Source organism: Hylobates moloch, unplaced genomic scaffold (genome assembly GCF_009828535.3).
Source record: "Hylobates moloch isolate HMO894 unplaced genomic scaffold, HMol_V3 SCAFFOLD_4, whole genome shotgun sequence".
NCBI classification, from domain to species: Eukaryota; Metazoa; Chordata; class Mammalia; order Primates; family Hylobatidae; genus Hylobates; species Hylobates moloch.
In genome coordinates this window covers 61,867,121-61,885,120 of record NW_026652279.1, presented here as the reverse complement: position 1 = coordinate 61,885,120, position 18,000 = coordinate 61,867,121, and the positions used below count along the sequence as shown (strand labels likewise).

Genomic DNA, 18,000 nt, shown 5'->3' with positions numbered 1-18,000 from the left:
CTTTTGTGCGAGGCAGCTGTGTGCTTGAGAGAAAGCACTCTCAGTGAAGTTGGAAGGACTCAGTCACGCTGTGTTTTACCTTGTCACTTGAAAGCAAGGCACGCTACGGGTATTTCACACTCTTTTGTGTAAGCACCTCCTCTGAGCGTTTATTTACCTGAAGTCATTAGTTTCCCCCACTTCCTGTTTCGTTAGATGGTACTTTGATGCACATGACCTTAAAGCAGATAGAAGTCAGTTATGCCTCATGAGGCCTGCAGTCTCCCAGCAGAAGGCAGGAAAGCAGGAAGGGTGGATGTGAATGGGCCCGCAGTACCAAGATACTGGAATTGTGATGTTCAGGCAAAGCAAGGAAAGTCACATATGCATCAAGGGAGTTGAGAATAGGTTTAATATTGTCACATTCAAAGAATTCCATCTGGAAGCTGTTCCTTGGCATATAGAAATAGATGAATATTCTCATATCTTCTGGAATGGCTAAACAGAGTGATAGACACTTTTTCCTACTTCTTGTTAATGGCATGTTCACTTTAATTATTCTTCAAAGTAAAGAATCCTATAAAGGAAACTTTGTATCCTACAAAGCTAAAAATAATCTCTTAAATTATTTTTCTTAAATTTATTTTATATATTTAGAAATACTATTCTTCATATATTGATTTAGTGGTATACACTTTACATTTTTCCTACAATTTTTCTTTTCCTCCAGCCCTTAGCCTTTATTCCCACTGATCTTCTCTTCCCATTTCTCAGTGTTGTTCCTCCTTGCTGTCTTGGTTTAAATAATCTTTGCCATCTGCCTCCCAACCTTCCAGTATAACTTCAGGATAGCCCTCCCCAGCCTTTCTCCAGAAGATAGTAGAGATACACAGTGAATATCAGAACTCTCCTCCAATAGCCCTTCACATTCCCACCATAAATCGGTATCATCTTGCCTTTTCATTAATGTGGTAAGCCCCCTGGGCAGGGACAGTCTGTACCTCTTTGTTCTATGCCAGGCAACACTCTGACTGTGGTCAGTAAATGTTCATAATAATGAAAGATGAAAGAAAGTGTCTGTGTTCAGCAAGTTAGTGCCAAATAAGTATGGAGGCCAAATGAGGCCACTAGTGCCAAACCACAGGGGTTCAAAATAATGTTTAATATAACATTGTCTCATTGAATAATAAATCTTATATTGTAATGTCTGAGTCAAATCTTTCTTTGGTGCCAGATTTCTTGTGCTCCTTTAATCTGTCCCTGTAGATATTTCAGAGTTCATGAGGAGCAAGTTAATAGGACCTTTCCCCTGCCCCGTCTCTGCCGTGTAGTGAAAAATAAACCTCCTGGAAAAAATAGAGTGAATATAAGTGCCATGGATTCTCTGGCACTCCGAAAAAATGTCTACCATAAAGTATATGGAAAATAAATGAAAGTTTGCTATTAGCCTAGATACTGAGGTAACTAACTTACCTAGCTGAAGTATGAACTGGAAGTAGTTGAATAAGCCATTTGAGATTGGTTACTCTCCATCTTTTCAGTATCAATAGAGAGGGTTAATTGTCATTTCAATTTCATATGGATGCTTATACTGTCTACAGTGGTTCAGAATAGAGGGTCAAAGTAGAACAAAATAATCTACCCTACATATGGTTAGAAAATATTTACCAACCAAACTCTCCTTTTTTGCAGCCATGCCTCTCAAAATACTAGTTCACATTTTAAGCTTCTACGTTCTTATTTCTTATTTTGTTTTTTAAAGCATTGCAATTTGGCTTCTGCCCTTACCACTTTATTGAAATGGCTCATTAAGTTCCTCAGTATTTTCTTCATTGCCAAATCCTGGGACATTTCATTCTTTTCTGCATTATTTGGTACTATTTGACTGTTCACTCTCTTTTTAAAGTCTTTGCTTCATTTCATTGTCTTCTTTGTCTTCTGGTTCTTCTAAGCTTCCACCATTTTTTTTTTCAGCTTCCATTTTCAACCACTTTTTCTTCCAGAAAACTGCCAAGCCATGATGTATTCTAGGGTTCCCTTTCAACATTCTCTCTTCTCACCACACCAACACCCACAGTTTCAGCTATCACCTACTGCAGATCCATATCACCAGCCCATCCTTCTGCAGACCTATATTTCCTACCATGGGTTGAGTTTATACATATTTTTCTTTACACCAGATACTGTAATATACCAAGGTACCTCATACTCAGCATGTCTAAACCAGGACTCATTTCCTACCCACTCACCAAGTAGAAACCATCCTGCCTGATCAAAATGCTACAATAGAGAAAACTGTGCCCCATTCCCGTATTTCATATGTTCCTGAATAGCTGGGAGTGCTTCTCAGTAACTCCTTGTTTTCCTTGCTCTTCTTTCCAGTCTAACCAGTCGCTAATTCATATTGACTAAACATCATAAGTAGTTCCTGCACACACCCACCCCCCCAACCTCATGGCCGTTGGAACACATCCCCTCACCTTTCTCATCTGGATATTTGCCTCCTATGTGAGTTTCCTGCGCCCAGTCTGAAGCTCCTGCAGTCGTTCCTCCATGTTCTCTTAATCGTTCTTTAGGAAAGCATAACTGATCATCTTATTTTCCCTTTCACAATTTTCCATTTGCTCCTTCAGGCCAACAGTATAAAGTCCAGCTGCTCAAGGCAAGCCTTTCCTTTTCTCATCCTACAATCATGCCCTATGCTGTAGCCATGTGAAAAGCTTGAGTTCCCTCAAAATGCAGCTTCTTTTCTCACTTCTATACTAACACACTTATTTCACCCCTTGCCGTGAATATAGTTTTCATTCTTGTTTGCCTAGGGACTAGACCCCTATTGCCTGGTCTTTGCAGCCTTCACAGGGCACTCCCTTCAAGAGTTAGGGGCCTAACATTTATGGTTCCACAGTCCTTATCACACATCTGGTTATCCATACATTGTACTGGTAATGTCTTCAAACATATCCTTCTCCTCACCCTGGACTATGAGATCTTTGAGAACAGAGACTGTGTCATATTTATCTTTGTATCCCTGACACCTGATACAGTGGCCAGCTCATAGATTGCAGAATGGGACATTGTTTTGTCCAAAGCAGCCTTACCTTTCACATTCCTGTTCTAGTAAGCATATGAATTCATCACTCTTCTCCATGTATTGTTTATGTTTTCTCTTTTCTTCCTCCAACTCCAATATGGTTTGCCTATGGGATTTTTCTGCCACTAAAAGCTGTCCCAGGATTCGTCTGTAAGATTCTTTATGTTTTTCCACAACTTTGTCCAACTACGAAAGAAAACACATTTATAGCCTGTTACGAAATTGTTTATATACAGTCATCTTTCACTCTTTTAGAAATGTCCCTGTTTCAATTAATTCAGCAATGGGTTTTTTGTTTGTTTGTTTGTTTGTTTGTTTGTTTGTTTTGAAACAGTTTCGCTCTTGTTGCCCAGGCTGGAGTGCAATGGCGCAATCTCGACTCACTGCAACTTCTACCTCCCGGGTTTAAGCGATCCTTCTGCCTCAGCCTCCCAAGTAGCTGGGATTACAGGCATGCGCCACCATGCCCAACTAATTTTTTTTGTACTTTTAGTAGAGACGGGGTTTCTCCACGTTGATCAGGCTGGTCTTGAACTCCTGACCTCAAGTGATCTGCCTGCTTCAGCCTCCCAAAGTGCTAGGATTACAGGCATGAGCCACGGCGCCCGGCCAGCAGTGGGTTTTTTATCTCCTTGTTTAGTGTTTATTCTGTTGTTAATTGATACTTTTGGGTGCATTTCAACACAAATGTAGTCTTTTTATTGTCATCAAATTTTTCGTGACAGAATAATCTGTGTCCCTGTGGTATCAACTATTTCCACATAACCTCTTTCTGACACTCTTATGTCTCTCTCCTGAGAAGCTACGTTAAAGAAATGACAGGAAGTAAGAGAATCCTTGCACAGTGTTGGATTCGCAGCTACCCTAGCTGATCTCTTCTGCCCCAGCCCACCCTATAGGTCTCTCTACCAGTATATGCCTCTTGGATCGCTCTACCAGGACATGCTATGATTTTCGTTTTATTATACATCAGGGTATTTCCATTAAAATAGATCTATGGATAGATAACCTATTATATGTTGGTGTATAATGTGAATGTCACCAAATGTAAGTACTAAGTCTGTTCTGATTTTCACAGCATGATACTTACATCTTTTTTACAAAATGATCAACTGTGCCTGATACATGTGTTTGTCTCCCCTGCTAGACTGTGAACTCCTTGAAAGCAGGGCCTACATCCTTCTTTTTTTATTTTATTTTTAATCCTTGGCATCTAACAGAGTGCCTTGCTTATAAGAGGTGCCCAGTTTACAGATTGGAAACAAAACAAGCAAGCAAGGAAACTGAGATTTTTTTTTTTTTTTTTTTTTTTTGGTCACACATCTGCCTTTATTGTGAGCAGCATGTGGGACACTTCCAGCAGTAGTTTAAAAAAATTTTTTTGATTAACAAAAGTAGGGATTCAGAGAAGCTGTCCAGTTGGTACCCTTAGGAGCTTATATGTGGATGCTAAGCCACAGCAGCAGGACAGGACTCCATAGCCTAGGAAGAGTGAGAACACCAAGGACATGAGGAGCTCTTGGCAGATATCCCAAGTGCACTTGGTGGAAGTGGAGGTGACCTCATAAAGGAAGAACCAGGCAGTAAAGAACATGCCAGTGGCCAAAAGCATCACAGTCAGATGGAGTTAGACAGCCAAGCTCACTGGACTGGTTCATCAGCTCCTGGCCTTGAGCTCCATTTTGCCCAGCACGGGGTAAGCTGCCACCAGAAAAACATGTTGGCAAGAGCTAACTCAGGATCTTTTGCTAGTGATAAATTAAGATCTATTAAGAACTTGGTTTTGAAAACACCCGACTTTCTAGATTAAATACAGATGCAGTAACTGATAATGTTGATTGATTTTTACGGTTTGCCTTTGTCATAAAAGATTTAGAATGTGTGACTCATTGTGAATTTAAAGCCAATTTAAGTTGTGTATCCTAAAAAGCATGTACTTGACTAGAAATGTACTTGACTAGAAATCTGGGCATAAAATGACCAAGTCATTTCAGAAAAAGAATACAACTGAGGTGTCCCAGCATATAGAACCCAGTAAATTCTCTCTGACTTCTAAATGCTTAAATTCACAAAATACTTCATTATGCCATACAATTGTTGATGATTTTTAATAAATGATTTTTTGTGAAAGCTGAAACTGCTATGCTGTATTGCCTGCTGGCAGAGGCATCTTCTGAGCAGGAGGCTGTAGTGTTGATTGCCATGGAAGTGTGTCTCAAACCACTGTAGCCCTCTGAAAATTTTATCTTCAGTTGCCCAAACATTAGAGTCCATTGTAAGGAAAATTCAAATCAACTCCTTTTGCAATTTGAGAGTGAAAAAGTGATAGGATCAGCTTTACTTTAGGGAAGTTATTAGTTGACTTAGAAAATACATTCAATTTAATTTGTCACAAGATTGACATTAGAATTAATATATGAATAATTATAGTAGGTATTCAGTAAAGCATAAATGAATTACTAAAAGAGGCTTTTCTAAATCCAAAAACAGTATTTCCTTGGAGAGCTTGTTGTAATTGTCAAGATATGTATATTAAACTTTATTCAAACCAAAGGGAGAAAATAGAAGGTTTATTTAATCCACTCTTGCTTTCCATTGTGTTTTTTTCCCTTTATATGTTCGTGGTTGTTTGAAGGGAATGGAAGGAAGGCTAGAAGGAATCCGTGCCCCTCATTTATTCCGTGACCCCCTAAGTGGTCTCCCTTCCTCTAGCCTTACCTCCTTGCAGTCTGTCCTCATCACTGAGAGCAAGATTTTTCACCAGTGGGACTCCACTCTCCTGTTCGGGGCCAAAAGGCCCTTCACCATCTGAACCTCCTGCCACCTTGGCCCCATCTTCACTCCATATCTTCCCACCAATCCTACCCAACTTTCAGCCACACTGGACTTCAGGCAATTCTTATAATTCACCATGGTGCTTCAAGACTGCTTTTTTCAATGCTAAGACCTGGAAATCTTTTTTCATCTTTCACCAAAACTTTCCCTATACATGAGCTTTTCAATACATATTAACTAACTAAATGAATAAAATTAAATTTAAATGCTTAATTATACCATTGCTTAAGGTAAGAATTTTAAGATTTGCCCTAGGTTATGCTAATAATACTGAGACTCTTTTATTATAGTGCCTTGGTAAATCCAAAATGTTGTTATATTTTCTTTCTTTTTTTTTTTTTGAGACCGAGTTTCGCTCTTGTTGTCCAGGCTGGAGTGCAATGGCGTGACCTCGGCTCATCGCGATCTCTGCCTCCTGGGTTGAAGCGATTCTCCTGCCTCAGCTTCCCAAGTAGCTGGGATTACAGGCATGTCCTCCATTCCTGGCTAATTTTGTATTTTTAGTAGAAATGGGCTTACTTCATGTTGGTCAGGCTGGTCTCGAATTTCCGACCTCAGGTGATCCGCCTGCCTTGGCCTCCCAAAGTGCTGGGATTATAGGCATGAGCCATCGCTCCCGGCCCATATTTTCTATAATATATTTTTTGGAAAAACTAAGAATACTTTAGGCTATTAATTTTTTTTTAAGGTAAGTTCTGATATAGAACCCTAGGCTGGAAAGGAATAGGAGGTCGAAACTCCTGTGGACTGAGTCCTTGCCTCTTCCCGCCCTCTTGACCACACCTCTGCTCCTAGCCCCAGCCCCAAGCATGTTCCAGCTCACAGGCTTCCACCAGTTTTTCATCTTAAGTCAGTGTTCCTGTTGTGTCATGTAACCGAGAGCAGTTTGTTCTTCTAAGTTATTTTGCCTTAAGAATTAGATAAATCACCTCTAGTTTACCCTAGACATAATTGAGATTTTTTAGATTTTTCAAAAAGAACATTATGAAGAAAATAAAAGGGAGAAGGGGCTGTTAACACTTCAAGATGGGGGAATGCAAAAGAAGAATAACTTTAGCATGCAAGATGCTTATTCTGATGTAATTAGGGTACAGTCACAGCTGGTCTCGGCAGGAGCACTGCCCTCTCTCCCTTTATTTTCTTCAGCCCTGTCTAGGAAAATCCTAGGCAGAATTCCCCTTCACTGTTTATTTTCTGGGCATTCCCCTCTCACCTAGTACTTCCTAGACCGAGGAAAAGGATAGACAACTGGGTTGTGTACGTGGAGTTATTTTGGCTTCAAGAAATTGCATAAACTGATAGCTGAGGAGAGAGCAATCCATAAGGGGGAAGTAGAAGAAAGAGGAAAATTGACAGATCATGGAGGTGGGAATGAGAGGTGTATGTATGTAGGGGTATTTGTTGGAGGAGTAATCAAAAAAGGTTGGACTTGTAAAGCAGGGGTAGATTATGGGTAACTTTCAGGGGCACTTTACAGAGTTAGGATTGCAAGCATTTGTAGAAAGGGGTATTTCCAATTTTGCATGTGCACAATAGAATTATTTTGTAATTAAATTTTTTTCCACCGATTTCAACGTAAGTTTGGAATCATCCTGTTTCATTTCACACTGAAGCGCTGAGGGGTTATGCCATTTGTAGAGTTTTGTTAGGGTTATGTTCAGAGATCATTAATTTGCATTTGAGCTCACAGGGGTTGGGGAATTTGTGCCTGACACTGTTTCATAGTATGTTGGGAGCCAGGATACAGTTTTAACAGTATTCACTTGAATGCAGCTCTGGTTCCTTTTGTTTAAAATTTGGATTAAAGTGCAAATCAACAGACTTTGGGTGGTCTCATCCTCACCCCTTAGAGAAGCAGATCCATGTGACCAAACTCCTTCACTATTTGGCAAGACAGTAGTCTCTTCTCTCATGAGATACCAAAGACGAGAATAGCAAGGACATTAGAGGTCAGTTCTGAGGTAGGTTGCCAGAGTTTATTTGAGGGAAATTTGTCTGAAACTTGCTTTCACTCTCCAGCCTCAACTCATGTTCCTAGTTGTTTCTTTTCTATAGAAATGAAAAATTATGAAATTTTCCATGAAGATCTCGGAGGAAAGTAAAAGAATAATATGAGAATTCCAAGGGGTTTCAGAAATGTCAGCAAGTAAAAGAGCAAGCAGTACTACCTTCTCCCTAGTGGTGGCCCTGTTGGGACTGCCCTTCTTTGCTATTGTAATTGGTAGGTACACTTGGTGAGGGAAAGGTCTTTGCTGTCATTAAAATTTGAAGGAAAAAGAAGGTATGCACTCATCTAAAATATATGTTTTTAAAACTTCTATTTCTTGGACAGTTCTTTAGATTATTTCCATTCATGCTCAAAATTTCTATGACATAATACCTCAGTGTTTTCAAAAAATTAACCTCTGTGGTTGAACTTTATCTGTTTTTTATTACAGCCTGGGTACCCTGCAAGTTCCCAGAGTGTGTGTGTGTGTCTGTGTGTGTAAGCACATGTATGTGTGTGCATGTGTGTGTTTGTGTGTGTGTGTGCCTGCACATGCACGTGAGAGTGGGGAGCATTCTCTGGCATTTGTTAGATTTTGGTTGATGTCAAGCAACAAACCTAGTGGACGCATCCTGTCTATGGTTCATACTTTTTAACTTTCCTGTTGAACTTGTCGTATTTATCTATTTTGTGTAGGCTTTAAGTGCGTTAGAAAGTAAAACTGTAAGGAATCAAAGAGGAGTTACAGATCATGCTCATCTGCAGGGCTAGTGCTTGGCTGCCTCCCAGGTACACACCCCTGTTGTGGTACATACCTCATTCATTGGTTTCTCATAGATGTCCTCCTGCCAAGGGGCAGATTTCGCTTGGAAAGCATCTCTCTGGAGAGCCTCTAACACCTTTTTTGGAGTGACAAACCCGTACTGAGCTTCCAGCAAAGCCAGGTCCATTTTTTCAGCCTTTAAAATGCCTATGACCTCATCTCGAGCCTGTAGGAACAAAAAGTATTTCAGAAAGCCTGCTGTCTCTACCAGCAGTCTCAGCAAGTGATTTTTGTGATAGTTAGCAGTGCTTTTTCTTCTCTTTCAAATATAAATGAATCATATTTCATTTTCACACTTTTGTAAAAGGTATCAAAACTATATCCCTTCATCCTTCTTGTAGTCTGATTACACAATTAATGTTTTAAAAAGTGATTACTATACAACATTGGAGGACTACATTTTTTTATTATGTTTGACAAGCAGATATCATGATATCCATCAATGTACTAGCATTTGGATTTTCAGGGTGTAGGAAATAAAATTCTCCTATATGTGTACCAGCTGTTTTTAGATTTTCATGTAGGTTAATAATGCCAGGGCTAGTCTAGGAGCCAGTTCACTTGGGGTACAAAAGCCACTATTGTTGTTTAAACCAATCCCGAAGTCATCTGGCATTATTGCTACTGATGCATGCATGTGCACTGAAGCTCCTGAGCAGCATGGGCAGAGGATGTGACCTTTCACGACTGGTATGCCAATCACATGTCATCCTGACAGCCCCTTTAGATGGGATTAATTGCACTTTGAGTTGGCAGAGGAGAATTCTTTGTATATGTACTTATGCTTTGCTTTCATGTACACACATGTATGAACCACAGATATCTATTTCTGTGGCAGCAGGAACACCAAATTCACAAACAGCCTCCTATTTGAAGCATGATGGGGATAACTCCAACCCAGCTGACCTGCAGTTCTCCCTCCAGAATGCTGAGGAGAAATAACAGGTCATCTCTTGAGAGGTCTTCTGCTTGGTGGCCATTACCACTGTGTGGCTTCTCTGCCTTGGGACACGGAAGTGTTACATCCGACTCACTGGGGGAGTCTTTGTCTTGCTGTCTGTGCTTCATGTTTTTAGGCCCCTGGAAACTGTGGCCTTTCGTATGTCTTGGAAATTTCTTTTGGGCTGAGCCCTCGGTATCACTGCCTCTGGAACGCATTCTTTAAAGCCTGGAAGGAGGGAAGACAATTTGTAAAGCTTAATGGAAATGGAGTTTTAATAAGAGTACCTATTACTACTTTAACAAGTCTACATTCTTGTTATATTTACCACAACCCCAAACTCAATCTTTTTGATGTCTACAGCAGAGAAGGATATTAACAGATTCATAAATCACGGTCTTATTTGCACTTCTGCTTTGAAAGCAAACATTTAAAAAAATGTGTTCTGTTTTGATTAAGGCCACTTATGTCCATGGGTAAACAGGCTGTGTTTGAACTTCATCCCCAAGCATTCCACCTCAGGAACCCAGGTCAGACCTCCAACTATGGCCTAAGTACTTACTTAAGTTAAGACATACTTAACATAATTATAATATTGTAAAATGGTGACTTTGCTAATTCTTCTGACTTTCTTCAGATTTACTTTATAGTATTTCCTTTAAAAATTGTTGGGGGTTTTTATGGGATTTTTTGTTTTGTTTTTAAAATTTGTTAGCCTTTAAAAGTGCATTAGGACAGAAATGGCAGAGTTACTGCTACAGAATTACTGCATTATTTTGTTCTGAAGGCCAAGTCTAGTATTAAAGGAATGAAGGCTTGGTCCCTGGCTGTATTCCTGTATTCCTGACATTCTTCTAAAATTCTAGATCTATCCTTGGGTAAGTCAAGGGCTTATATTTAGGACCCTCATCTTCAAAGCGAACATACTACTACCTAACGTAGTTGGGCATTCTGGAAACAATATAAAATAAATTAATATTTAAAGGACACATTAGCTCCACATCTGATTATATAATCATCCAAATGAATTTATAATAGGAAGAAAAATTCTTCCACTGTTGAGGCTTCTAACTAGGAGAGAAAATATCAGTTGAACTTATAATTGACTCCAGTGGCATATAAGCAGATTATTAATTTTACTCTTTGTCCCTACAAATCATGAAACTTTCATCATCGCCAGTACCTTACTTTTAGTTTGTAGTATTTCTTTAAAAATCTGAAAAACTCAAGTGTCCAGAAAGGTATAGAAACTATAACGAACTGCTTGCTATATGCTACCACACAAATTTATAAAATTTAAATAATTTACTATATATTAGAAAACAGTTTTTAAGTACTGTATTATAGATGTATTATAACATATGTATCTCTTCTGTAACCCATTCTCCTCCCTTCCCACTCCAGAAGTAACCACGTAATCTTGAATTTGGTATTTATCATTCCCTTGTATGTTTCATACTTTTTAAAAACATGTATATATGTATTGCTGAACAGTGTATAGTATTACATGTTTTCAAACCTTACGTAAATAGCATATTGAATGTATCTTTCTAAAACTTGCTTTTTCATCCTAGATTATATTTTTGAGATTCTTCCTTGTTCCATTTTACTGTAGTTTATGTATTTTGATTGCTGTAAGAGTATTTCATTATATAGTCCATCATTTACTTGCTCATTTTACTGTTTTTGAATTTTTTTTTTCAGTATTCAGAAAAATGCTACTTCAAACATTCTTGCACATTTTTTTCCCCTTGTGTTAGGTAATAAGAATTCTGTCACAAATCAGCTGTGGAACTTGATTAAGACATTGACCTATTGCCAGGCACAATGGCTCACGCCTGTAATCCCAACACTTTGGGAGGCCAAGGCAGGCGGATTACCCAAGGTCAGGAGTTCAAGACCAGCCTGGCCAACATGGCAAAACCCCATCTCTACTAAAAACACAACAAATTAGCTGGGTGTGGTGGCACACACCTGTAATCCCAACTACCCAGGAGGCTGAGGCCTAGGAATTGCTTCAACACAGGAGGCGGAGGTTGCATTGAGCCAAGATCGCGCCCTGCACTCTCCAGCCTGGGTGACAGAGTAAGACTCTGTCTGAAAACAAAAAGGACATTGACCCTCTTTAGGTCCAATGACCCGATCTGGAAGTGAGGGAGCACTTACTATGTGTGCTAAGCGTTCTTCTCAGCGTTTTCCATGTATTAGCTCATTCAAGTGTCACAACAACACTATGAGGTAGGGAATATTATTATCTCCATTTTACAGTGAACAAATGGAAGCACGGGAAACTTACTGAAGGTTGCACAGCTAATAAGTGGCAAAACTGGGATTTGAGTCTAGGAAACCTGGCTCAGGGACCCACACTCTTAAAAATCATACCGTAATGTCGTTATGCTTTATTGCCTAAGACAAATGCATATATACACTGGTACAAATACCTTGTCTGAAAAATGCCTATAGCCTTACTGAAGAGACTATTCACAAATACGGTATAGATGAACAATGATGTGTGACAGTAGTTGTCACTGGCTCTTGCCTAAGTAGCCAGGGAAAGCCTCATTTATTTGAGAAAAGCAAAGGCATAGAAGGGATATTTTTGTGTAGGAATGGGAGGTTGGGGATGTGTAAGAGATGAGATTGGGAAAAACCTCATTGTGCGTATATTTATTTATTTATAAAAATATTCATTTACTACCACAGTATATTATGTCCTTTATAAAAAACATTCAAAAAAGAAAAAATATGAAAAATTATACATAAATAGGGTTTCTAATTATCTTTCCCCACCCCCATTGTATTTTCTTGAACACCTAGGAATATCCTTACTCTGGGCTGTAGAAATAATGGAAAGTTGTTACATAAATATATTTAATATAGGTAAATATTACATTCTGCTTTATAGGTATGTTCACACATGAATGATAGGGCCATCTATGTCCTTTGTCTTATATTTTTAAGACAATTTTATTCTTCATTCATGTCTCACATGGCATATCTGACGTGGTGCTCCATACGTAATGGGCATTCATTAGGGTGACTGGCTTGCTCCTTTTACTTTGTGCCCAACTGTCTCAGGTACATGTTAGTTTTTAACAAACAACCACAAAACTTGGATGGAGGCTAAATAACAATGGCTCAGAATTCTGTGGGTTACTCCACAGCTTCAGCTTTCTTACAGCTATTCTGGGCCTGGATGGTCTAAGACGGGCTCTCACGTATTTGGCTGTTGGTTAGTTGGACTAGGAGAGCCTCAGCTGGGTCATCTCATCTCAGCTGTATGTGGACTCTCATCTTACAAGAAGCTAGACCAGGCTTCCCCACATGCCCACATGGTGGTCTCAGGATAACATTCCAAGAACGTGAGAGTTGAAACTCCCAACATCTCATTTGTGAAAGAATGTCACAATGTCAGCCCAGATTCAAGACTGAGGAAATAGATTCCACCTCTACATGGAAGAAGATACAAGGCCACATTGCAAAGGAATGGAAGGAATTAACTGCAGCCATCTTTGAAAAAGTCCACCACACCCACAGATTCAGATTTCTGTGAAAATCTAATAAAAGTCTAGTTTAAAAGAGGAGCGAAATATATTTGGTTCTTTACTTCTTTTCGTTTCCTGGAAGTACATAGGGTTTGGTTTTTGTTTTTTTCATTTTACATGATGAATTCCTATGTTTTCCTCTTGCCCACATAGTCCTGTGTGGAACAATAGCCTACTGATAAGAATCAACTTGTATCCTGCTGCTAATCAATGAGAATTTCTCTGTCCTCATCAACTTAATCTAGGATATCCCTTCCAGAATACCAAGATAATGTAAGCTTTTATTTAGCAGGGTAATTTGCAAAACGTTGTTCATAAGTAGTGCCCTTTTAGCTTAAGGCAGCCCTGAGCTGCAACAGAAGACTGAATGGAGCTCTGTATACATTCTGGCTTCCTCACCTCACTCTTAAAGTGGGTTAGATGAAATCCGACAGGAGAGCATAGATCATTTGCCAGTGATGATATTCATAAGTGGTAAAAAAGGAATGACCTGAAACATTTTTATACTGTGTTTGTTATTCTTCTAAAGAGATTAGAGTTTTACTGAGACCACCAATTCTCTTTGGAGGCTGGGGATAGCTACTGTCAACATTCTCACTGATTAGTGAAGTGGTGTTCACATTGGATTTGTGAACAGACCCATCATGTGCAGACTTCTGGTGTACTGAGGAGCATGTGTCTCTACATGTTTACAGTGGTGGAGTTTCCTTGCCCCTCTGCCAATAACCACAAAATGATCAGTAATGAGAAATAATTAAGTATCTAGAGGAAGAAAACAAAGACATGAATTTCATGATACTCTCATGCTTTGTATTATCAGTGACTTCATTGTTTCTCTTGGCAAATTTTTAATGCATCTGTGCTTGGCCCAGGGGTGCGTACTAGGGTAAAGAAAAATTTTGTAATAGCAACAGTGGTTTGAGATTTTCAGGGTACCAAAAAAAAAAAAAAAAAGGAAAGTTGCTTTTGTGTATGCCAAATAATGATACTTTACTCTTCATGAAGTGCTGACCTAGTACCTGGTGAGTTTACAAGGGAAAAAAACCTGCTTAGTTGTCAGTTTAACACAGCCTAATGTGTTGTTATCTGTGACTGTCATAACTCTAGAATGATGACCTTCAGGAGTGTAGGCTGGGAATCAGGAAACCCAGCCTCTGATCCCAGCTCTGCCTTTAATTAGCCAGGGTCTGTGTTGTTGCTTATAAAATGAGAATATTGGGATAGGTTGTCCCATGAGGTCACTCAGGCTGGAACAAGGACCAGGGATTGTTTCCCTTGACCTCTACCCTGTTCCTCACCCCCTAATGGATTCCCCTGATAGCAGGGTTAGGACCTGAGACTAGATGATCTTTGAAGTCCCAGGATTTCCCGCTTTAGAATTCTGGGACTCTGTTGTCTTGTATCTATGGATACAAATACAGTGCAGTTGGCAGTGAAAAGTAGATCCTGCTTTGTTTTCCTATGTAGTTCCTTTAGTCAGTTTTACCTGGGCTTAAGTTAGTTGAAATCATGGTGGATCTTGGTAAGGATGTGTCCATGCAAGAGGACTAGAAGAGAGTTTGTAATTATTTACTTAATTTATTTGCAGGAAATGGCCAGATGTAAATAGAAGTCTATTCTACTCATTACCTTCCTCCAGCAGCACCCCCCAGCCAATTCCTCATTATAAAAGTTAAATTTTAAAAATCGTTCTTTATTAATGTTGTATATTAAAAATTATTGTACATAGGTGCTATTTAGACATACTTTTTAGTCTTCATTTTCCTACTCATTTTTGTTTTAGAATTGTGGATGTGGCTAGAGGATATTTTTGCTTGTATCAAGTAAGTGAAAAGCCTCAAGAAAAGAAATCATTTTTGGTCTTGGTCATTTAATATGATATTGAGGTAGCCAAGCAAAACTACTCCAATTTAGAGAAAGAAAATAATAGTAATAATGGTAGCTAACATGTATTCATTACTTATCATATACAAGCCCATTTTAAATGCCTTCCTTTGATTAACTCATTTATTTTGCAGAGGAAGGAACTGAAGCTTGAAGCATTTTTTTTTTTTTTTTTTTCTGTGACAGTGTCTCACACTGTCGCCCAGGCTGGAGTGCAGTGGCACGATCTCGGCTCACTGCAACCTCCAACTCCTGGGTTCAAGCAGTTATCCTGCCTCAGCCTCCCGAGTAGCTGGGACTACAGGTGCACACCACCACACCGAGCTAATTTTTGTATTTTTACTAGAGGCAGGATTTCACAGTGTTGGCCAGGATGGTCTTGATCTTGACCTCGTGATCCGCCTGCCTCGGCCTCCCAAGGTGCTGGGATTACAGGCATGAGCCACCTGCGCCCAGCCCGCTTGAAGCCTTTTAAAATCACTTGCCAAAGGTCATACTGCTAAAAAGTGGCAGAGTCAGAGTCAGGCCCTAATTTAGGTGGTCAGGCTCCAGAGCCTACTAAATGCTGTATCTACTTAGCTTTTATAAAAAGATATACATAGTAAAGGAAAAATCCTGGTTTAACATTAATTTATTTAACAAACATTTATGAAATGAAGCCCTACTATGTCAAGTATTGTGCTATACAATTTTGTTTTAACTAGCTTATTTTCTTTTCTTTTTTTTTTCTTTGCTTTTCTTTTTTTGAGACAGAGTTTTGCTCTTGTTACCCAGGCTGGAGTGCAGTGGCGTGATCCCAGCTCACTGCAACCTCTGCCTCTAGAGTTCAAGCAATTTTCCTGCCTCAGCCTCCCAAGTAGCTAGGATTACAGGCACCTGCCATCATGCGGCTAATTTTTTTGTATTTTTAGTAGAGATGGAGTTTCACCATGTTGGCCAGGCTGGTCTCGAACTCCTGACCACAGGTGATCCACCCGCCTCAGCCTCCCAAAGTGCTGGGATTACAGGTATGAGCCACCATGCCCGGCCTAGTTTATTTTCATATGTGAACCAATCTCCAATTTGTTGAATTCTGAGTATCCAGAATTATACAAAAATGTGAGTAACATAAATTCACAAATCCCTAGCCTTTGAGTCTATTCAATAAAGATGTTCTGTTTTCATATATTGTTTATGTGCAAAAACTATATATTTGAATTCATAGTTATTTTTAAATTTTCATGTGCTTTTCTCAACCACTGCTGTCATCTTGAAGTGGCAGGAGACATGTCTTAATAGAAAGAGTATGACATTGTGGAATCAAATAGAACTGGTCTTAAATCACAGCTCCAACATGTTAGCTCTGTGGCCTTGGGCGTCAGTGAGCCTTTAAATGTAAAATGGAGATAATGGTACTTGCTAATGGGTTTATTATTCATATTTGGTTAGCACAGGGCCCCTGTTGTTCATGTGTGTATCCCCATGTCCTACAGAGTTGGACCTCAGCAGGGATTTATTGAGTGATTGAATCATGCAGTCCTCAGCAGAGCTGGTTGGCTCTGAATAGGAGCTGCCTCATGGTAAAGATGATTCATTTGCGAACCACTGGCTAGAAATTTAGAGAAAGGGTACTGAGAATCTACTGAAGTAGCTGTGTATAGACCTCTTACCACATGCCAGGCACTGTTTTAAGTGCTTCAGTTCATTTATCTTATTTATCTTAAAGAATTTTAGCCTGAAGTAAATGGAAAAAAAAAAAAAAAAACCTGTAGGAAGGGAGTTGGTAAAGGTGAATTAAGGTGGAGACTCTCATAAGAGATAGCAAAGACAAATTAATATCAATTTCAGGGCAGCACTGGTGCCTGCAAAAAGCTCAGGAAGTGCATGTGTGTGTGTATGTGAGTGTGCGTGCGCGCACACTCGTGCTGGGTGGGGAAGAAATGTTAGATCCACGTAACTTACCAGAAATCTCCATTTAATTTCACTGAATTTTGTAAACTTTCGATCATAAATACCCTGATCTGCTATCCCTCACCCCCAACCCTCTCACAGACACCCTCATATGCGTGAAATGAACTGAGTATGCACTACACTATTTTTTTTTAATTTGACAGCACCATTAACCATCATTAGTTCTGTTTTTAAGCATGTAACATTTTATTAAGGCAGTGTCATTTAAACTTGGTGTAGTGGGAAATTTTAGACATAAATTGTTTGTTTTGATGGCAAGAAGACTGCATAACACGGAGTGAGTCTGTGCTAACTGTACGACACTCATGGCCAAGGAACAAAGCTGGGAGTGATCCAAGGCTTTAAATTTGAATATATTTAACACCCCATACTTTGCTGAGTTTAGAGGGCAGACTGTCTGCTATCTTTACATCTGCACTTGCATTTCCCCCTATCTTTTTACACAGAACCTTTAAGCTAAGATTTAGTTCCCTGAAAGGAGAATGGAAAGAGATGTATTAAGATTATGGGGTTCTCAGCAGAGCTGGTTGGCCCCTTTAATATTAACTGACTTATGGTAAATGTGATTCATCTATGAAAATAGTGGCTATAAATAGATGTTAATAGTGCTCAGTTGCAGAACAGCCAGGTTGTGCTCACATGGCCAGATTAGAGGAAAAAATCCTGTTGGGTATTTTATGTGGTCTTAAAAAAAAAAAAAGTTTCCTTTTATTGCCCTAGTCACCCACATTTGAAGACACTAAACTCAGCCAGCTGCCGTAAAGCTATCTGATGGCTAAAAAAAGACAAATTGAAAACAAGATAACCTAATTTAGCAACTGGCCTCCTTTATCTTTTTTCTCCCATTTTCAGTAAAAATCATTGAAACATTTTCTTAGTGATATTTTTCCTTGTAGGGCAGAGACGAGTCTTTAGACAAGGGATTGGAAAGTGGGGATGTATGATTCAGGTTCATATTCCCAAGGA

The 18,000-nt window shown here is 39.3% G+C and overlaps 3 protein-coding genes across 16 annotated transcripts in view; 1 reads left to right on the top strand and 2 right to left on the bottom strand.

Annotated features, from left to right (window-relative positions):
• Positions 1-3,096, bottom strand: part of FILIP1L (filamin A interacting protein 1 like) — a 76,261-nt gene extending 73,165 nt beyond the window's left edge. Inside the window, exon 1 of the mRNA XM_058437588.1 lies at positions 3,078-3,096. The gene's annotated coding sequence lies outside the window, so the exon portion shown is untranslated. The remainder of the gene's footprint in view (positions 1-3,077) is intronic.
• LOC116467018 (filamin A-interacting protein 1-like) overlaps positions 1-9,873 on the bottom strand; it is a 100,859-nt gene extending 90,986 nt beyond the window's left edge. The window contains exons 1-3 of the mRNA XM_058437609.1: positions 9,622-9,873; positions 8,708-8,881; positions 3,078-3,256 (exon numbers count right to left, since the gene is read on the bottom strand). Coding sequence (XP_058293592.1) covers positions 3,078-3,256; positions 8,708-8,881; positions 9,622-9,873 — 605 coding nt within the window. The remainder of the gene's footprint in view (positions 1-3,077; positions 3,257-8,707; positions 8,882-9,621) is intronic.
• The window catches only part of CMSS1 (cms1 ribosomal small subunit homolog), a 362,094-nt gene that overhangs the window by 103,172 nt on the left and 240,922 nt on the right, over positions 1-18,000 (top strand). For 2 of the 14 annotated variants that reach the window (XM_058437602.1, XM_058437593.1), the window contains exons 1-2: positions 4,721-4,766; positions 10,115-10,185. The exons of 3 other annotated variants lie outside the window; for them this stretch is intronic. Coding sequence is in view for 2 of the 11 variants with exons in the window: in XM_058437592.1 (XP_058293575.1) it covers positions 4,692-4,766 (75 nt within the window). In the remaining 9 variants the exon portion in view is untranslated. Of the gene's footprint in view, positions 1-4,661; positions 4,767-6,299; positions 6,373-10,114; positions 10,186-18,000 lie in introns of those variants that run through there. 9 more of the 14 variants (XM_058437594.1, XM_058437603.1, XM_058437598.1 and 6 more) reach the window with 8 other exon arrangements.